This window comes from Stegostoma tigrinum, chromosome 1 (genome assembly GCF_030684315.1).
Source record: "Stegostoma tigrinum isolate sSteTig4 chromosome 1, sSteTig4.hap1, whole genome shotgun sequence".
NCBI lineage: Eukaryota > Metazoa > Chordata > Chondrichthyes > Orectolobiformes > Stegostomatidae > Stegostoma > Stegostoma tigrinum.
This window is the reverse complement of record NC_081354.1, coordinates 50,865,401-50,888,253: the sequence shown is the minus strand read 5'-3', so window position 1 is coordinate 50,888,253 and position 22,853 is coordinate 50,865,401. Positions and strand designations below refer to the sequence as shown.

General features: G+C 38.7%; 1 protein-coding gene across 2 annotated transcripts in view; it reads left to right on the top strand.

Moving 5' to 3' along the window:
• Window positions 1–22,853, top strand: part of lrba (LPS-responsive vesicle trafficking, beach and anchor containing) — an 856,602-nt gene that overhangs the window by 323,159 nt on the left and 510,590 nt on the right. For both annotated transcript variants that reach the window (XM_048526975.2, XM_048526966.2), the window contains exon 36: window positions 15,109–15,275. In XM_048526975.2, coding sequence (XP_048382932.1) covers window positions 15,109–15,275 — 167 coding nt within the window. The remainder of the gene's footprint in view (window positions 1–15,108; window positions 15,276–22,853) is intronic.

The window sequence follows — 22,853 nt, the reverse complement described above, 5'->3', positions numbered from 1 at the left end:
TCTTTCTAATGGGATTCTTAATGTGAAAAAGATCCTCTCATGATGCCCCTCTGTTGCTCTGAGAGATTTTCCTTGATACTTCGCTTTGATGGAAAGAATCGAACTCTCCTTTATAGAGCTTCATTAACAATGAAATATGTTTGCTTTTATTAAGTGGCGTGTTTGATTAGAAAGTCCAGCAGTGGCACGGTATCACTCCATTCCAGACACGTTTCCTAGATATAGATGGTCCTTTTTAGCTCACCTTTCTTAAAGCCATGTTTTGTCTGTCTGCAGTAAACCTTTTAATTAAATATATTTTTAGATTCACCTAGATTAAAACACTAGTTCGTAGTTATAAGGTGAACGGAAGTGCATAGATATGGAAATGTTAATTGTTGAGTTTTTAAACTTTTTTTTCTTGGGCTCTTAAAATGGAACAAGAATTGAACAGAGGGTTGGTATTAAATTTAATCTATGTTAATTGCATTATTCAGTAATAATCTAGAAAAGTGACATGAAAACATAAAAACAAAGATAGCTCACATTTCATTATTACAGCTTTCAGACCAGTAAGAATTAGATTGTAGTGTCTAAGACAATCTCAGGGTTTTGAATATAATTGGAATATAATTCGAGGTATCCCCATCCCAACTTCTGTGCCACGATATGCTATATTAGCAGGCATAATCCTCCTCAATTTTTGACCCTTCAAACAAATCTTTCATATACTGGTACTTTACAGATGGGTGTAAAGGATCAGCGGGCAATTAGAGCTGCTTTGCAAAATGCATGGAGAGTTTAAAATATGCCAATATAGACAGACCCCACATTGGAAATAACAAAGGTGGTGACCTCCTATATCCAAACCAGTACATAAGTAGACCTCTCTGATGAAGGATCTAGGCCCGAAATGTCAGCTTTTGTGCTTCTGAGATGCTGTTGGGCTGGCTGTGTTCATCCAGCCTCACGTTTTATTATCTTGAATTCTCCAGCATCTGCAGTTCCCATTATCACTCATAAGTAGACCTCTGTTCACTTTTTTGACTTGATGTATAAGTTGATCCCCATTTTTGAGCGGATTTTAAAGCTTCAAAGCTTACCTTTTATGTAAACATCTGGTGTAATTGCAGGTTCTTAATATTGTATCTATGCAGCAGTGTTCATAACAGGCATATAGTTCCTTGAAAGTCGGTAGCGAAGAAGGCATTTGGCATGTATGTCTTCATCGGTCAGAGCATTGAAACTGGAGTTGGATTATCATGTTACAGTGGTACAAGACATTGGTAAGGCCACATTTGGTGTACTGCAAACAGTTCTGGTCACCCTGCTACAGGAATGATGTTATTAAAGTGGAAAGAATGGAAAAAAAATTTACAAGGATGCTACCAAGATTGGAAGGTTTGAGTTACAAAGAGAGGCTGGGACTTTTCTCCCAGGAGCTTAGGAGGCTCCAGGTTGGCCTTAAAGACGTTTATTAAATCATGAGGGAAACTAGAGGGTTTAAGGCGAGAGGGGAAAGACTTGAAAGGGACCTGAGGGGAAATTTTTTCACACAAGGATGGAATGATGTGTCAGACAGGTACAGTTACAACATTAAAAAGACATTTAGACAAGTACATGGATAGAAAAGGTAAACAGGGATATGGGCCAAAAGTAGGCAAATGGAGAAAGTTCTGTTTAGGAAACCTGGTTGGCATGGAAGAGTTAGGTCGAAGGGCTTGTTTCCATGTTTATATATCTTTATGACTCTATAAATGGCATTATGGTGATGAAGAAATAGTCTGTTTAGAAATAGATATGGGGAAACATTGGATGATCTGGTGTCTTTCTTAACAATAGTGCTTTAAGATTTCCTGAGAGTGATCAGAGGACCAAGAATAAGTTATTTTGTCCCTCTTGCTTTTTCTGCCACTCATTGAGATCATGGTCAATCTGAGGCCTGACTCCATCTAACTGCCTTTACCCTATAACCATTAATACCTTGGGTTAATAAAATCTTTTCTATTTTAGTGTTAACTTTAATCATTGATCTAGCATCAATTAGCATTGATGGAAGAATGTTTTAAACCTCTGCCGGCTTTTGTTTCTCCGAGTGCATTCTAATCTCACAACTGCTTGGTGATTCACTCTAATTTTTAGAATATACCCCTCCAGTCTTAGATGCACCAACCAGCAGAGAGGGAGGGCTAATTGAGAAAAACAAAACTGTCTGTTCCTTTTAATTTTTTTAAAAACTTTCACCACATCACCCCTTAATCTTGTATATTCTAAGGAAGTTTGTGTAATTTCTCCTCATAGTTTGACCCATGAATCCTAGTAAATTACCACTGCAACGCCTCAAAACCAACATATCTTTCCCAAGGAATTGTCCCACTACTTTTATTTTTTTTGTAGTATGTTGGCAAGGAAGGCATTTGTGTTCATCTCTAATTGAACTTTAACTGAGTAGCAATTGAGAGCCAACTGCTTGTGAGGGCCTGGAGTGCAGGCCAGGTCAGGTAAGAATGGCATATTTCATTCTCTAAAAGGCATTAGTTTCCATTGTTAACCACAATTGGGTCAGCTTTCCCCTTTTATTTTTGTGCCAAGCAGGAAGAAGCAATTGTTGCAGTTTCTCCACGCACTCTTTAAATGTTTGCCATTGCCTATCTATTGTCACCCCTTTAAATAACATTCCTCAATGTATTATAGCCAGCTTGTGCCTCATACCATTGTAGTTTCCTTTACTTAGATTCACGATTCTAGTCTCAGAATCAACCACGTCACACTTCTTACCAATGAAGAATTCTATAATACTATGGTCTGTCTTCCCGAAGGGGCATCATTCAGCTAGATAACCGATTATTCTAATTAGTGAGATTGCCTTCATTCGTTATGATCTTAGTCTACTAGATTAGAGCAAGAGCATAATAAGCCATTGCTTTTCTCCCCATTGTTATGATCAGAGTGGCCTTTGAGGTAGGAATTGGTATAATCTTATAAGTGGAGATCTTTAAAGTACTGTTCCAATTTAAAAATAAACAATAGCTTTATGCTTCGACCTCAGGCTTTTTAGCCAAATTGATGGTGCACAAAGCATTATTTTTGTATGCTTGATAACAAAGTGTGGGGCTGGATGAACACAGCAGGCCAAGCAGCATCTCAGGAGCACAAAAGTGTATGCTTATTGACTTTTCCTGTATGCCTGCCCATTAAAGTGCCCAAGTGAATTCTTTGCAGTAAAACTTGTGTGACCTACCAGTGATTGGCACCTGAACTACTCTTTCTCTGCCTTGTTTGCACACAGTTTGTGAATGTCTCACAACATACATTTGCTGCCTCTAAAGTAGATGCAAAATTATGTGGCATAGTATCTAAAAGTGTGAGAGTTGTGGGATCAGGATAAACTTAGTGTTATCTTCAGTTGTGACATCACACTGTTGGCTGTGACCTTAGTTACAGTTGATACAGTAATGAACGCCACCTATCTCCTCCATTTGGGTACAACATGCAACAAGCCTGCTCTCCGACTGTTAGCTGATGCTGCTTTGAGCTATGTACAAATTTGTCTTGCTTGTTTGAGGGAAGTGTCAGCTGGTGTAGTGATATATCTTTGGGTGATGTAAATATGGGTGAATACCTGACAGTTTGTGCAAGTTGTGAGATATGCTTGAGGCTTGTAGCAGTGTCAGATGCAAGATTTGAGGTGAATTGTGTTAGTGATTGTTATTGGGTGAGTGAGATATACTATTTGAAAATGCACACACTGACCTTACTTGTAACGACATTAAAATTTTTTCAGCACTGCATCCAGATTTCTGAGATAAACCTGATTTACAAGAACATCATGATCATGTCTCATGACTCTGACATCAGTAAGCAAGAATATATACTAGTCTGAAATGAGCACGTGAAGAGAAAGGTCTTAGACACTGAATTTGAGACTGTAATTTGAAACCTGATGATGTATAGATGTAAATAAATGAATATTGTAGGACATAATGAGTCTCAAACCTTTGCTTCGAGATGAGTAAGCAGTCCCAGGGACAGTGTGCAAATAGCTGTAGCCCAGACGTAGAACCAAATCCTGTATCTTAATACATAGATAGCAGTATAAAAAAAACCTCCAGAGTCAGGATCCGAAGTTAAATCAGAGTTCAAGGCCCACAGCTGAAAAGGGAATGCTGAAAGCAGGACAGGATCTTCGACAGTACAGGTAAAGGTGCAGCTAAGTAAAACAGAGCAGACACTGAACTTGGTTAGACCTTGGAAGACTAAGATTACAGGCCTGCAGAGCAGGATGGCTCTGAAGGACAGGAAAAGAACCTTATGAGACCTCAAAGACTAGCCATGAAGTACTAATACTGTGGTGAAGAAGAGCAAGATTTGGAGATCTCAATAGTGAAAAGGAAAAACCTAAGTAGTCAAGATAATAAAGTGTGAAGCTGGATGAACACAGCAGGCCAAGCAGCATCTCAGGAGCACAAAAGCTGACGTTTTGGGCCTGGACCCTTCATCAGAGAGCTTGGCCTGCTGTGTTCATCCAGCTTCACACTTTATTATCTTGGATTCTCCAGCATCTGCAGTTCCCATTATCTCTGATACAACCTAAGTAGTCACCCTGGTCCGTCAGATGAGGTAGTTATAAAGATTGTAAAATTGTAAAGCAGCTTCATTGGAGAGACCTTGCCATTACTTCAAGCACGTGATATCATGGAAGGGCCACAGTACTGTAGAACAGCTTCAGGCTTACATGTGAAGGAGCAGCACCATCAAGTCAGCAAGCTTTTTAATGTCATTGATGATGGTCTGGTAAGAAAAAACATGGAAAAATGTACTATGGAATATGATGCATTGATTAAAGCATTTCACATGTACTTTAGCCTCATAAGAAATGTATTGATAAAAGTGATTCTATTTAATCAGCTATCTTAGAGTTTAGGCAAACCTAAAAGATTGACAGAGTTATGACATATCAGGTGGGATGTTGCAGGCTTGGAGCTTTGAAGGTTGAATTAGAAACTTAAAAGGAGTCAGCATAATGGGTAGTTTGTTACCAGACTTCCCCAATCTGAGGAGGATTAAATCTTAGAAAAAGCAATCTAATTTGCTGTCCAGGTGGAAAGCTGAGCCTAAAATTGGTCAGTACTGCAAGGAAATATCAGTGATTCTTCTGACATGGCCAGGAGGATATAGCTCCAAGAGGACTTTGTCATCCTTTCAAAAGCCTGCCCCAAGAATGACAATTGAATCTTTGACCATTTTAGATTGCACAAGATGTGACTCCAAACAGAATCACAAGTACAGCAACCAGAAGGGGCAGGTGAGGGTTGTTAGAAGTATGAGCACCCAGCACACTTTTAAAAAATGTTATTAAGTTAGCATCCTCTTCACTTGAAAATTCAAGGAACATTTCTAGAGAAACGGAAATAAGACTACAAGGAAGAAGTTCAAGAAGTTGAAGGCACAGAACAGAACCTGAAGACAACAAATCAAGAGGTCAAAGAGCCTAAACAAATTTTGGGTCATTGAAGTGAAGGTTAAAGGCTTTTGGGGAGTGGGGGAAGACTCAACAAGAAGCAGCTGTTTCAAATGACTAACATAAAGCACCAAAGTCGAGGAGGTGTCGATACTCAGGTGTGTGGGCAAATTAACAGGAGGCTTAGTTGCAGAGGACAAAATATTAGTGGAACACTTTAGGTAAACAGAAATCGGAATACTTCATTGTTGAGCAGAAATACATGCATTTGTCTTGGCATCTTTGTGAATTCAGTACCTAAAAATGATAAATGAGACAAACATGAAGCAGGTATATTTCACAATAATCTGTAAGAATATTCTAATCTAACTTGTTTGTGCACTCCCAGGAAAATTCCTCATTCTTTGATGGGAGAAATAAAATCTCAGCATGATTAAAAACAGATAATAGGGAAATCAGATGAATTATGACAGTGATAATGGGAACTGCAGATGCTGGAGAATTCCAAGATAATAAAATGTGAGGCTGGATGAACACAGCAGGCCAAGCAGCATCTCAGGAGCACAAAAGCTGACGTTTCGGGCCTAGACCCTTCATCAGAGAGGAATTATGACACTCCAGATATTTCCATGAGCTATAATGATGTTCAGTTCATGAGTGAAGAATTCAGTTACTTTGTAAGTGCTGATTATACATATGCAGAGACTGGTGAGAACAGTAACTTCTAATGTATTAGAACAACCATGTGCATCTTGTAACTTGGGCAGTACAATTATTGCAAGTTTTTAACTTTTTTTTTGTATAGAAAGGGGATTGAAATGGAACCCTGTACTAATGTCCAGCTAGTCTGCTGAAGTCTAATGACCTTGATCATTTTCTCTGGGCAGACATCTAAAGTTCACTTCAGTAAAGACTTTGTATTGAACATGCTCCTTTGTTCTACATACAAAACACACCACATGGACTAAATTTCCACTAAGAATCATATCTGACATTCACGCTTAGAGGTTTTTGATCAAGAAAGCACAATCTCCCTTACTGAAATTTATCTTGAATTTTGTACAATTTTTTTCTATTTATTGCAAAATTTTGTACTTAGAAGTTCAATTGAACATTCCAGTGTTTTCTCTACTGAAGTGACTGGTTTTGAAATACTAGTGTTAGCTCTGTTGATCTGCTTGCAATGTGCATAACAATGGCCACTATGAAGTCATATTGCACAAAACACTTATTAATATAAATGAAATGCTGAATATCTGAAATAAAAACAAAATGTTTGAAAAGGTCAACAGGTTTGGCAGAAGCTTTGGAGACAGGAACAAAAATTTGTATCAAGCCCAATTATACTATTTCAGAGTTGAAGCTGGATGCACACATCATTGGTTTTATACTGTTCAAATGGGGGATAGGCAAGTGAAACAGAGAAGCAGGCCAGGGAAAGGCTAAGGGAGATGACAGACACGTTACTTGATTATGGCTGTCAGCCTTTGTTATTGGATGATTCTTCTTCACGATTGTTAACCTTGAATGTTTGTATGCTATCTTTGTGAGGTTTAAAAAACAATCCTCATTCAATAGAAGAAATTAATTTTCAGTTGAGGGAGTTAAAGTCCAAAATCCTAGTCAACCAGAGGAATGAGGAGCGTTTTACTGTTCTTGAATTTGTTTGATATGATTTACATGAGCAACAAGACAGCTGACAGGTATGAGTTTTCTCCCTCAATTAACACTCCTTTGGTCCATTGAAACTTGAGCAAATTAAAACCAAATTCGAGATGTACCTGCTATTCTTCAAAGCTTCTGGTCGAGTTTTATTCGTCACATTAAGTTTCAGTAGAAACTGTCAAGATGTTTTAAACTTTTTAAACTCTGTTCCCAAGCTAACCTATTTTTTTTTTAAAACTCTGTAATAAAACTAAAAGTACCTGTACCTAAAAAGGCACAGAGTGGCGATATAAACATTTCACTGCACAAGTGACAATAAAGGCTGTTCTGAATTCTGCTTCTAAGAGAATTCTCTAACAGTGCAGCATGTTTGTAATGCTATATTCACAGTTACATGATTCCTCCTTGCATTTACTATTCAGCACAAGTTCATTTTGTGATTTGCAAAGTGTTTTCTGATTTTCTTTTTATCACTTGTTTTCGGTCAAACTTCTCTTTAATATTCTTTAAAGAGACAGAGATTGATAAAAGAGAAAGAGTAACCTGCTGGCATGATTTATGTCTATGGATTATATGTCAGACTTGAAAAGTTAATGGTAAATTGTGGAAGAGGTTCAAACTGTAAATTATAGGGCACTTTATAAGACATTTACAGAAAGCTTTACTCTATCTGTTTGTTTCTGACTTTATTTACACTTTCACTGTTTTTCCTGAATATGCTTCTGCCTGCAAATAGAAGTAAAAAATGTTGTCCTGCTCTTAAAATTTGTGCATTCAAGAAAAATAAATGTGTTTGTATAAATTTGATTCCCTGATCTCTTAAACTTGCAAAACTATTGTAACATGAAACTGGCAACAACATATATTTTTGCATGTTTTGGCCCCACAGTTTTGGCCCACCTTCCAATTTCACAACAGCAAGAATGCTGGTACAGAATTTCATCTAAGTTGATGCTTTGTTGGAGACTTTCAAGTATCTTATAGTTTGTGTGGTTTTTATTTTTCATACACTGTTGAAGATGTCTTTCTGTAATTGCTGGATTTATTTTTGTAAACTATTGCATGAACCACTTTACTCCAAACACACTAAAAGTTTAATATCAGGTCCAATAGAAAAAAACCTAGCTAGCAAACAAATTTACAAAGCTCGATGAACTTTTTTCATAAAATATACTTTTTCATATGATTGACACTATGTAATTGTGTCAATGTCTTGCTCTCATTTCCTTAAAAAAATGTCACTTGTGAAAACTGGATTGTGATTCTTTTATGCTTATGTTTTGGTACTTCATGTATTGAGGTTTGTGCTCCTAGCAGTGCTTGCCTTTGTGGATGAGACTGCAGGTGGCTTTGGGGGTCACCCCTAGGAAACTCTTATCCTGGAAGGTCCAACTTCAACCTGAATCATCTTGGCATGGATAATAGCAGCCTGCGGTAGTTAGCTGCAGTTAACAGAAAAGCAGTAATGAGTGGCAGGTATAGTAGGAGGAATGCCGTTATAAAAACTGAAGGAACTGCGGATGCTCTAAATCAGGAATAAAAACAAAATTGCTGGAAAAGTTCAGCAGGTCTAACAACATCTGTGAAGGAAATAACAGAGTTAACATTTTGGGTCTGGTGACCCTTCCTCAGAACTGATGGTGGCTGGGAAATTGTCAGTTTGTATGCAGAAAATAGGGAGGTGGGTGGGGTAGGGAGTAAATGATAAGGCGCAAACATACCTTCCAGGTGAAGCAACACTTCATCTGCACTTGCCAGAATCTCGTCCACTGCATTCGCTGCTCACAATGTGGTCTCTTCCATATTGGGGAAATGAAGCATAGACTTGGTGACTGTTTCGCAGAAAGTCTGCGTTCTGCTCACAAAAAGTAACTGAACTACCTGTTGCCTGCCACTTTAACGCACCACCCTGCTCCCTGGCCAAGATCTCTGTCTCTGGCTTGCTGCATTGTTCCAGCAAAACCCAACGCAAACTGGAGAAACAACATTTCATTTTCTGCTTGGGAACCCTACAGCCCTCTGGACTCAATATTGAGTTCAATAATTTTAGGACCTAAACTCTCCCATGTCCCAGCCCCCTACCCCACACACCCAGGCCTTGTTTCCACAAAGCCTGCCATTACACATCCCCTATTGTTAGTCGCTAACAGCCCCCATTAACAACTGTTCACCCTCCCAGCCTGATCGTTAGCAACTCCTTTGTCTGTCCAACTGTCTTTTGCTGTCTTTTGGCTCTATGCTATCGTTTACTCCTTACACCTCCTGGTTACCAAAGTCTGTCTGCCTTCTATAAGGCACAAGTTAACATTGTGATGGAGTACTCCTGACTTGTCTGGATGAGTGCAACTCCAACAACACTCAAGAAGCTTGACACCATCCAAGGTAAAGCAGCCGACTTCACTGGTACCACATCCACAAACGTAGACTCCCTCCACCACTAATTTCTGCATATATACTGACATTTTCTCAGCCACCATCAGTTCTGAGGAAGTGTCACCAGACCCAAAACGTTAACTCTGTTTTTTCCTTCACAGATGCTGCCAGACCTGCTGAGCTTTTCCAGCAATTTTGTGTATGCTGTTACGGTGAGATCCAGTGGCTTTGTGAGACAAGAAGCCAGTGCCATTCCTGCAACGTAGTAAGACATTACTGCTCAGACATGAGCAATGTGTTGGGAAACTGATTGTTGAATGTCTGTGATTCCCTGTAATTAGAACAATGGCAGTATGCTGACTTCACAATGTCAGTCTGAGTTTAGACCACAGCACTTAAGTTTCTGGTAGTAGCTGCTTGTCATGCACTAGAAACTGAGATGTTGAACATTAGTCACCACATAAAACATAAAATATGTAACAGCAAATGAAATAGGGGCAGGAGAAGATCATACTGTTCATTGAGCATGCTTCCGCTATCAGAAAGACCGAGGTTGATCTTGGACTTGAGCTCCACTTTTCTGCCAGCTCCCCATATTCCTTGATTCCCCAAAGATTGGAAATCATATCAGCTGTTGCACATATTTGATCCATAATTGATGTATTTTAAATGTTAAATTTAAGATAAATAGAAAGCTGTCTGGCTTTGAAGTGGCAAGCAACATTCACACCATATAAGTGCTGGGCAATAACCATCTCCAATAAGACACAATTTAACCATCACCCCTTGACATTCAATGGTATTACTGTCATCGAATCCCCCATTATCAACATCCTGTGGATTACTATTAACCAGAAACTGAACTGAACTAGCCATATAAATATAGTGACCACAAGAGCAGGCCAGAGGCTAGGATCACTGCAGTGAGTAGTTCACCACCTGGTTACCAAAGTCTGTCTGCCTTCTATAAGGCACAAGTTAACATTGTGATGGAGTACTCCTGACTTGTCTGGATGAGTGCAACTCCAACAACACTCAAGAAGCTTGACACCATCCAAGGTAAAGCAGCCAACTTCACTGGTACCACATCCGCAAACGTAGACTCCCTCCACCACTGATTTTCAATAACAGCAATGTTTAACATCTACAAGAAGCACTGCAGAAATTCAATAAAGCTCTTTTGACTGTACTTTTGAAACCTGTTGCGACTTCCATCTGGAAGGATTAGGGCAGCACATTCATTGAGACACTGAGTTCTTTTCCAAACTGCTCACTGTCCTGACTTGAAAGTACTCAATGTCGTTGGGTCAAAATTCTTGAATTTCCCTCTCTTAATGGTATATACCCACAAACTGGAACTGCAGCAGTTCAAGAAGGCAGCTCACCACCACCTTCTCAAGGACAACTAGGGAAAGGTATTAAATGGTGACCCAACCAGCAATGCCTCCATCCCATGAGAGAATTTTTTTACAAAATTGCTTCATCGTAAGCTCTAATGTATGGACACACTGTGAAATTTCATAGATAGGGAGAAAGCTTGAACACTGAGGAAAAAGTAATTGGATTTTCAGAGCATTGCGGTGTATTTGGTTTGAATTCCAAAAGGAGGAGCACATGGACCCTCAACATCTCCATGATTAAACGATTGGTTATAAACCTACTCCCTGTTCTACTTCCTAAGTCTTGGCAAGCTAAAGTATTAAATTAGTAGCTTACCTTGTGTATTTTTTATACAGTAAAGAATCTTTTGCATAAAGATGTGAATTCTTGCGACATCAGTTCACTAAATCATTGTGTGTTTGAATTTCTCTTTAAATCTCTGCACGAGTCACAATACAACCTTTAATATTCACTGATGGAACAGCGATAGCCTTCTGGGATGGTGAATTGTATGGAATCGCAACAATTGGGGTGAAGAAGTTCCCCCATGGTTCTGTGGTTCACAAGCATTGTAATTGAGTCACCCAGTGATTCTGTGCTGGAAGGCATGAATTCTAAGCTCCACAAAAATCCTGTGACAGGTTGGTTCTCAACTCGTTTATGTTCCTTATTGTCGACTTATTGCCTGGCTTCCCCCAGTGCATCAATCCTATGTGACAATGGTTTGCTCCATGGTGGCCAACTCTGTTGATTATCACTTGGTGTGGCACAAGAAACTACTGGCATAACACATTATTTGCTGCAGAGGAAGACAGTGAACTGAGAAGATATGCAATTCACTGGCCTCTGTTTTCTCTGGGTCTTCTTCTTCAGCTTTTCATTTCTGGAAGCTTATTTCCCAGCGCCTACAACAGGTAGCCGCACGAGTCATTGGTACCAATAACTATATCCTTGTCATTGTTAGCATCCCATTCTTCATAATTTCACTTGAAAATTTTCTTATCATGAAAATTTGGATATACAGATGATCGTAACTAGTTCACCACACTGAAGGTTTGTTGAATAATGTGGCCAAACAGTGCATGTATCATTGATTTATCGATAATTCAATGCTGATCAGTTTAGCAGACTTCAGGAAATCACTTGGGGAAGAATTTGTGGGCAACCAATTTTTACCGGTGGCTTGAATAGACTGCCTCTGATCATGTGGTTGAATACCTTAGTCAGATCAATGAAGGCAAAATATAGTTGTCTCCTCCATTCATGATAGATACGTACCAAGTTATATATGCAAGGTGCATTTGGACAACTGTAGACCAAATGTACCTTTGCCAAATCCCACCGTGATTTCTGAGCTGGAAAATGTAGAAATGACATGATCCCCTCAGCCCAGCAACTGTAAGGGAACAGCATGAATGAAGGTCACAGTCAGAAGTCACATGACTTCAGGTTATAGTCCAATAGGTTTATTTTAAATCACAAGCTTTCAAGTCACTTCAAATTCCTCCATTCATGATGTGGAGGTGCTGGTTTTGGACTGGGGTGGACATTCAAATTCAAAGCTCACTAGCTTTTGGAGCACTGCTCCTTTGGTCAGGTGAAGTGTTGATGTCTGGGTCAATATGTGTGATCTTTCTGGAGATCCTCTCCACTTTGAGCCAGCAGTTTGTGGTGTCGATGGTAACCATGATGTGGAGGTGCCGGTGTTGGGCTGGACTGGACAAAGTCAGAAGTTACAAGATATCGGATTTTAGTCCAACAGGTTTAGTTGAAATTACGCGCTTCCAGAGCGCTGTTCCTTCATGTGGTGAAGTGACTTCACCTGACGAAGGCGCAGTGCTTTGAAAGCTTGTGATTTAAAATAAACCTATTGGACTATAACCTGAAGTCATGTGACTTCTGACTGTGACCTTCATTCATGCTGTTCCCTTACAGTTGCTGGATTGGGGGGAATCATGTCATTTCCACATTTTCCAACTCAGAAATCACGGTGGGATTTGGCATCCTCCTTCTGGCTGTTATTCTGAAGTCTTCATCTGAGCCCTTTTGTAACAGAACACATATTAAATCTTACCCTCTGTTTAGCTAGCAGTTTTGCTGCCTTTGCTTCTGCCTTAGTTATAGATCACTTATGTCCGGTGTCTCACTATGTGCAGATTCTGTCTCCATGCTATCCTCGAGTTTACACACATAGACAATCTCTGAATGGATGGCTGTGTCTGAAATTGAACAAAGGGGTATCTTCTTGGTGCATAGTCGTCTTCTTCCTCCACAGCCTGGCCAGGTTGCATTTCTTCCTGAAGATGTAAATGTAAGTGTATATAAAAGCTGAACACGTTGGTAAGGTTTAGCAGGCTTGGCAGCATCTGTGCATAGAGAAACAGTTAATGTTGGGATTCAAATGTTGGAATCTTTTCTGGAACTGAATAAAGCTTACTGTGAAGTGGTGGGGCTGAACATGGAGGATTAGTGATATAAAAGGTGCATTGTGGTCTGAAGTTGAAGTGGACCTGCAAAGGTATATTTAGTTTGAAGATGCTGTCATGCCCATTTGATTCTGCTTCACCATTAGCTACAACTTAGCAGTTGTGATTACAATAATTGCAGCACTATCTCCTTTATGGAGTTACATATTCATGTCTTCCTCAGGCTAGTTCCTGTTACCTTTAGTTGTGTGCAACCTTCATTTGCTGGATAGTGGAAACTGAGTCAGTGAATGTCATTGCAATATGTTTGACTGATATGGGTGTCATAGTTGAATCACTAGCAGTGACTCCTACCTGTAGGATGTGGATATAAAGCTTGCAACAATGCTAAGGATGTGAGACTTCAGTTAAGAGTATTGAAGTTGTTTGAGAGTCCTGATTGATGTTGATAGCTGAGTCAAATGGCTGTGATGAATCAAAGTATCTCAGATATACAGTTAACAGAATATGGCACATGCAGATACATTTACCCTGACACTTCATGAGATGCCATTGAACTACTTGTGGTACCACAGCCAGATCCTTGGAATTTGACTCCTGGCACTGACCTCGATGGAATATCTACTTCCACAGGTTCTCAAGGGCTTTCTGAGACTGTGAATAGCCATCTTCTTTCCTACTTTCTACCAGCCCCAGGGCCTCCATCTGAAAACTTCGAAGCCACTCTCTCCCATGTCGTGCTGTTCCTCCATTGTTTCCCAAGTCAAATTCAGTTTCTGAATTACTTGCTGGTATTTGTCCACAATACATGTCCCCTTTAAGTTGTGCAATGCAATTTTAAACCTTTTGGTGCAGATTTAGTAAATTCTAGGAAGTACAATCTGTGCAGTCATTGAACAGTGTGATTACTATTAGCTACATGAAGCCCACATTCAAATGAGCAGATATTGTGAAGTTGGTGTGCTGCTTGCATTCCAAACATTGGGCTCAAGTTAATCATGAATCACAATTCCGGTGCTTGGTTTCAGGGACTATCCAAAGTAGACTCCCTAACTTTTAGTAGTACTTGTCATTGGAGAAATCAACAAATTGATAAGAGGACTTGAGGAAATCGGGTTGTTGATCATTTATTTCTTGTATAAGCAGAGAGCCAGTTTTATCACCATGAATCATAAAGTTCTGTTGGGGATGGAGAAACCTCAAATCTTTATACAAGACATTACATAGTACAATTTTCACACTTCCCTGTCCAAGTGTCATACATAATCTGCTGGTTTCCCCACAGTCTTAACAACCATTGTCTGTATTTCACTTCAAGTCAGTTCTATTTCCTTATGGTGCAGTTCCTATACATAATAGACTGGCTTCACATGTTGTGATTCCATTTGCTTTTACAATATTTTAAAAAGTTAACCATTAACTGAAATTGATTCAACTCCTTGATAACCAAGATAACCAATTAATAACCTTCCAAATCATTAAAAATTATTTTGTTATTGTTTAATAAAAATATGTAAGGATTATTTTCCTTTAATCAGATCTTCTATATATCTATCCATAAGTGATGATCTCTTCTTTGTATTGATGTAGGCCAGCCCTGGACATGGCTCGAAGAATGGAGCTGTCAGAAAAATAGTAATGCATTCTTATGATTAGCATCAGCTAAAAATACATGTATTAATGTAGTTTGTGGAATGGTACAGACTGTCAAGGAAACAGATATTTACAATACTGTTCTCTATTGCTTTCTGGCTTGAAGAGTCTGATATTACAAATGGTACTTGTAAAAATGATACTTAAGAAAAATTATTTCTTTCTTAATAGTCTCTGTGTGCCCAGTACACAGCAGAAAGACGTGAAGAAGAAAAGATGTGTGATCACCTAATACGAGCAGCAAAGTATCGAGACCATGTGACATCCACTCAGCTGGTACAGAAGATAATCAACATTTTGACAGACAAGCATGGTGCTTGGGGAAGTTCTTCACTAAGGTAAATCCGTTGGTTTAAACTTGCAATTTAGTTCAGAATGAAGTCACACCAAGCATCTGCATGAGGTTAGCTTCAATTATTGTTCCTTGACACAATATAAAATATGATATTAGAAATCATTAACCTTCAGCATGGAGATTGTAAAATGTTAAGTCCATCACTACACTCTTGATACAGCTATTCAACTCAGCATTCTGAAATATTGCCTCAAGGTTACATTGAATACACAAGATGCAAGCGTATGGAAACTGAGAAGGAATGCCAAATGGTTAGTATTCATAGTGAAACTACTTCACTATTCTCCCTATCCTAATGACTGCTTCACAATGTAAGCGCATCTCATAATTAGCACAGACTTTTTGCTTGGTTATGCATTAATAGTGATTGACTGTGGCATGTGTCTTCACACAGATCGTATTGTTTTAAGATCGTAGGATTGGTCGTGGATGCTCCCTCGAATATACTTGACAACTGTTTTTGATCTTAAATTTTAATAACTAACTCTAAAATTTCAAAGCATTAGTTGATATGCATTGTATTTGAATTTACTTGATATCTTTAGTTGTGTATGAAATTGAAATTGTGTTTGAAAGAAAATAAATAGTGAAGAAATTTAACAATAAACCACCAAATGCATTTAATTGAAACAAAGAAAAGCTGAGTTATTAAAGAAAAAATGCAGTTGTACAGTCAGGAAACAATTCTTTCAAAATCTTGACCTTGTAAGATTGTGCAACGTTCTTTTACATAAATTATTTAATAACTTCCAAATTCTCTCCAATTGTTTAGAAAATGTGCAGCTATTAATAAGTTGACATTGAATACTGTCAATGTCCAATACAATCAAAACAAAAATGTGTTCCTTTTTATAGTAGCCATTTTTTTTAGAAACAATGTTTCTTGAAATTTCAACTTTACAGAAATATTGTTTCACATTCCAAATATACCACGAGTTATTGATGGTTTGGACTAGTTCTATAAATTAAAGGTGGATTTTAAGAGCTGTTGTTGGAGTTTTATGTTGAAGTATAAGGAGCTGTAGGTTAGGGAAGATTGCTGGATGAGTAAAACAACGGACTAGCAAAGGCAGTATCAGTTCACATGACTGTAGGATTGTTCTAATCATCATTCGCAATACTGGCAGATGTACTGCAGAAATTCAAACAGCCTCTCTAGACAACACCTTCCAAACTCACGACCATGACATCTTGTAGGACAAGTACAGCACATGGATTGGAAGATCATCACCCAGCGAGTTCTACTCTAAGCAAACCGTAATCTTATCTTGGAAATATATTGTCATTCCTTCACTGTTGCTAGGGCAAAATTCTGGAACTCCCTGTCTATGTAGTCAAACAACAATTTTCTTTGTGACCATTTTTGATCAACTTCTCAATTTCACCATGCTGCTCTAAATATCTGAAGCTGAAAATTTTAGGAGCCCCATCCACCTCATCACTTCCAGACTAAACAGTCACCTTCCTTAGTGGTCATTTCGTTCAGAGACCCTTTCTTAAACAGTGTTATGGAAAAGGGGCAGCAGAGACACAACATCCCTAGAGTGAGGAACCATGCAAAAACTCATTGTTTATTTGGCCTCCTGCGTCACCACAATACTCGAGTTTTCAGATGGTTCACTATTGCGGGCATTATGGTGGCAATATGCACAGTGAAAGTTGTTCACCAGGACAGTGATCTGTGAGATTCTTTAAGTTGATCAGAAGTTGTGGTCTACATCTCTGGAAGGCAGTAACCATTGACATGAAGTTGGTGTAATGTCTGGTTCCCTCAGCAGGAGGTTTGCACAGCATAACTTAAGTGGCTTTGAGGACCTACACTCGGATTCCACTAGGGCAAAGCACTGGAGTTTGTGGTGTATGACTTGCCTTGGGCAACGTAAATGGAGGGGGTAATTTAGATATACAGTCTGGCTAGCTTCTCCAGGATGCAGAGGCATTCAATGTGGCAATGAAAATTTTGTGAGAAACATCTATTTTAAGAACATTGGATGTAAGAGCAGAAGTAGACCATACAGCTCCCTGCACCTATTCCACCATTCAATGGTTGTGCTTACAAATGCATTTTCCCGTCTGTCTCCCATAATACTTAATTACCTTTTGATAGAAAATCTAACTCTCCTTGAACAAATTCAATGACAAAGCTTTCACTGCTTTCTATCCTAATGACACTTGTGGGAAAAAAAAATGACCACAATCTCCATCTTAAAAGGATCAACTTGTTCTTGATCTCTGTCCACTAGTCTCTGCTTCAAGAGGAAACATCCACTTATCAAACCTCAGGACTTCATTTGTTTCAACAAGAGTGCTTATCATTCTTCTATACTGACGTGCTTATATGATTGACCTGGTCCAACCAGTCCATGCCGAACATAATCTCACAATGAATTAGTCCACCTGCCTGCTCCTGGCCATATCCCTCCAAACATTTCCAATTCATGTCTCTATCCAAACGTCTTTTAAATGTTATAATTGTACCCTCATCCTCCACTTGCTCAGGAAGTTCATTCCAAGTGCAAACCACCCTCTGTGTAAAGCATTTGCCTTTCATGACTTTGTTTAAATCTCTTTCTTCTCATCTTAAAATTGTGTCCAAGTCTTGAAATCCCCCATCCTAGGGAAAGACAACTACCATTAACTCTGTCTATACCGCTCATTATAAACTTCTATCAGGTCGCCTCTCAGCCACCCAAGCTCCAGTGGAAAAAGTCCCAGCCTATCTAGCCTTTCTTTATAATTCAAACCTTTCATACCTGGCAATATCCTGGTGAATCTTTTCCGAACCCTCTTCTAGCTTGATAATATCCTTCCTATAACTGGTGACCATAACTGGACACCATATTCCTGTCCTGTGCAACCTGACCATGACTAAATCCTATACTCAAAGGACTGAGCCATGAAGGCAAGCGTGCCAAACACGTTTTTAACTACCCTGTCTATATATTACTCAAACTTCAACGAATTATGTTTCTGCTCACCTAGGTCCTGTGTTCTACAACACCACCCAAGGCCTATCCTTGTCTGTTGTACCAAAATGCAATACCTCGCATTTATCCAGATTAAACTCCATCTGCCATTTTTCAGCCCATTGGCTCAAGATTGCTTTGTTTCTGAAAAAAAAACTTTTACTATGCCACCAATTTTGGTGTCATCCACAAACTTACTAATCATGCCTACTATGTTTTCATCCATATCATTTATATAAATGACAAACAAAGGAGGACCCAGAGCCGATCGCTGTGGAACATTGCTGGTTACAGGCCTTCAGTCCGAAAAGCAATCCTTCACTACTACCTTCTGTCTCTTGCTGATAAGCCAGTTATCTACCCAATTGGCAACCTCACCCTGAATCCCACGTGACCTGACTTTGCTAATTAGTCTGCCATGTGGAACCTTGTCAAAGGCTTTACTAAAACCTAAATAAACAATGTCTGCTGCTCTGCCCTCATCAATCTTTTTGGTAACTTTCTTTAAAAACTCGATCACGTTTGTGAGACACAATTTTCCTCACACAACACCATGCTGACTATCCCTAATCAATTTTTTTCCTTTCTACATGTCCATAAATCCTATCTTTTCTAATCACCTCCAACAATTTACCCACGTCCAAAGTCAGACTCAGAATTTCTCCTGTTAACCTTCCTTAAACAAAGATACGACATTAGCCACCCTCCAGTCATCAGGCACCTCATTGTAGTTATGGATGATGCAAGTATTTCTGCAAGGGATCTCACAATTTTCTCTCTTACTTCCCGCAACATTCTGGGATACATTAGATCAGGTCCTGGAGATTTATCCACCTTTATTTCTTTAAGAATCCCAAGCTGTTATTAAACATTAGACTCCATTTCTTTCTCTACAGTAAAAACTGATGCAAAATATTAATTTAGTATCTCTCCCATCTCCTGGGGGTCAACATACAGACGTTTTCCTTGATCTTTGAGGCTTTACCCTCTTTCTAGTTACTCTCATGCTCTTAATGTATTTGTAGAATCTCTTTGGATTGTCCTTAACCTTATCTCCCAATGTTATCTCATGTCCCCTCTTTGCCCTTACAGTTTTTATGCTGATTGCAACTCAATTGAACCAAGTTACCTATATCTAAAATAAGGTTTTCTTTTATTCTTGACTAGAACCTCAGTATGTTTATTCATCTGTTATTCCTTAATCTTACCAGCCTCACTGTTCACTTTAACAGGAACATAATGTCTCTGAACTCTCATCATCACACTCTTGAATGCCTTCCACTTGTCAGACGTTCTTTTACCTGCAAACAGTTTACACCAATCAACTTTTGAAAGTTTTTGTCTCATACTGTTAAAATTTGCTCTACTCCAATTAAAAGCTGTAACTTTTATGGAAGGCTTATCCTTTTGTTATAACCATTTTGAAATTAATAGAATTATGATTGCTAGACCCCACTTTTACTTCAGTCACCTCCCCACACCTATTGCCCAAAAGAAGGTCTAGTTTTGCTGCTTCTCTAGCAGGAGCATCTGCATATTGATAAAGAAAATTTTTTTGAACACTTTTGACAAATTCTTCACCATCGCAACATTTAACACTGGTAGCCAATATTTGGAAAATTAAAATCCCCCATTATTGTTATGCATACATATATCTGAGAACTCCCTACATATTTGTTTCTCAATTTCACTCTTTACTATTTGGGGAGTCTACAGTACAATCTCATCAAAGTGATCTTTCCTTTCTTATTTATAATTTGTACCCATATATTTTCACTGGACAATTTTTCAGAAATATCTTTCCTAGATACAATGGTAATGTATTCCTTAATCAAGAATGCCACCCTCCCCCCTTCTTTTTTGCTCCTTTTTTGCTCCTTTTTTATCCTTCATATATCATATGAAGCCTGGAACATTGAGCTGCTAGTCTTGTGCAAGTCAAGTTTCTATAATAGCTAGGACGTCCGAATCACATGTTGTTAAACATGTCCTGTGTTTATCAGCCTTATTTGTAAAACCGCTTGCATTGAAATAAATGCAATTTAGTTCTTTGCAGTTACTACATACCCCTGACTCTCTTGTCTTTTTGTTTTGACTGAAGTGCTCTCCTCACATTCAGAACCTTCCCCATCAATCCTTCTGTTTACGCTGCTGCTTAGCGAGATGGAGTGGAGGAATTCTATCAGTATAATGTCTTCCTTAATGGAATGAGCAAATCTCCTTGGGAAGATATTGTTCCCTCTCCAGTTTAGGTTAGACACATCCTTTTTGAACAGGTCTTTTCTGTCCCAGAAGACATTCGAATTGTCTAAAAACCTGAATCCCCACACAGTGCCCCAGCTCTTCAGCCATTGATTTATCACCTTTTAACCTTTTGTTCCTTTCCTCTTTTGAGTTTAGCATTGAGAGTAAACCAGAAATTACAGCTTTTAGGTTCTAATTTCTTAATCTTCTACCTAACTTCTTACTTTCACTCTGTACTGCTTCAATCTTTTTTCCTACCAAAGTGTACAATAATTTCAGGCTTTTCAATCTCACCTTTAATAATATGCTCGAAACATTTAGAAAGATCGTTAAATCTCATGCCAGGGAAGCAACAAACCTGCCTAATTGTACACGTACTGTTACAGATTCTCCTGTCTATGCTCTGACAGATGTGTCCCCAATAACAATAATTTTATTAAATCTTGTCAAACGTTGCCTAACATAAGAATCATTCCAAGTGTCCAATAACTGATCGCCCCTTCCATATTCCTCAGACTATCCTTTTTACTGTTCCACTGAAGTTTTTTGAACTACTTTCTCACCTTTTCTGACAGTCAACCATCTCGCAGAAAAAGCCGGATATGTAATAGCTTTTCTAAATCTACTAGCCATCTCACTCTGTCTCATATATGGTCTTAATAACATTAATCCTAAAAAAGAAACTTAATATATAAAATAAACCATCTTTCATCACCTCCAGAAAATAATGTTGTAAAAAAATTCCTAATCCTTGGAATGAACTGAGTGACCCTTCTCCAAACTGCTTCTAACATCATTTTTTTGTTCAAACAATGAGACCGTTGGGGGGCTGGGGTGTGGATCTTCTCAATTTTATGTCTATCTTTAGAGCTCCTTTTTGATTCCATCTTTGATCACTTTTCCAATTCTTCTAAACTTTCACTCGGGGCTCATTTTTGTCTGATGGTGCCTCAAAGACATATCTTGCTACGTATATCCATATTAAAGGAGTTTAATATTTTCTCATTGAGTTTGATAGTGCTTGTGTGATGTATGGTGTGTATAGAAATATAATTTATTTTGGGTTTCTGAGTTTTGAACTAGCGATGTACAGCTGTGGGATTTCTGTGCATCTGAAGAGCTTTAATGACTATTTTGTGAGTGTTTGTGTGTCCATGGTGGTTGTTTCTTTAACGATATTAGAGAGAGACTTCTGGGAGAGTATGAGGATTTGTTTACACTGGGAGAGTGTACAGGTGAACAAAGTAAATAGTGTAGTGCTTTGGGCTTTCAGACAAGATTCTAAAATTTATGTTGAGCTTAGGAGCAATACCTACATCTTGTGGAATAAAAGCCTTGTATTTTCAGTTTTGGTCAGTTTGCAGAAGTCTCGGCTGAAACTGGATGTGTAAAACAGTTGCTGCTCAGAAAGGGAAGCAGTTTTAATGCTGTTAAGTCAAAGGTTACTTCAATGCAGGGAAATTAGTTCAAAAGCTCCAGATAACAAGTCTTTGGTTAAATTCTGAAGAGGCTATTTGAAGCTGATAAAATCTAAGCTCAGCTAGGCTTCATTGTGTTGCAGATGTTGATTTCAAAATGTGGCATATCTATAAAGAGTTCCACTTCTTAAAGCTCTGACTATTATGTGACGATTATGTATCGTGCAGGTTACTATTCATTATGCTCTTCTGATGCTGCTTGGCCTGCTGTGTTCATTCAACTCTACAGCTTGTCTCAGATTCTCCAGCATCGGCAGTTCCTACCATCTCTGCCCAACTGTCTTCTCTTTTTAGGCCCTATTCAATCGAACTACCCACCCACCTCTCTATTTTCCACATATAAACTGATGTTTTCCTAGCCACCATCAGTTCTGAGGAAGGAACGCTGGACCCGAAACGTTAACTCTTTTTTTCCTTCTCAGATGCTACCAGACCTACTGAGCTTTTCCAGCAATTTTGTTTTTGTTCCCAGTTTACAGCATCCATAGTTCTTTCAGTTTTTAAACTTCATTTGTTACTGGATTAGTAATCAAGCTTCTGGGACATTGATTCAAATTCCACTATGACAAGTGGTGAAATCTGAATTCAACAAAAGGCTGGAATAAAAAAAACTAACCTAATAGTGGTAGGTGACATATAACTATTGTTTTTCATTCTAAAAACCCATCTGAGAGACAAACGTTATTTTGGACAGGAGAATGACTTGTCATCCCATGAAAGAACAGCATGTCTGTGCTCCATGATGTCATTGCCATTGCTGGAGGAGCTGTATAAACAGTCATAGCAATGTTTTGGAGGATAGGTTGCTGCGCTGCTTTGAAAACTTGCAAGCTATCTTAACACAGACATTTGCAACCATAATAGAAGGAAGAT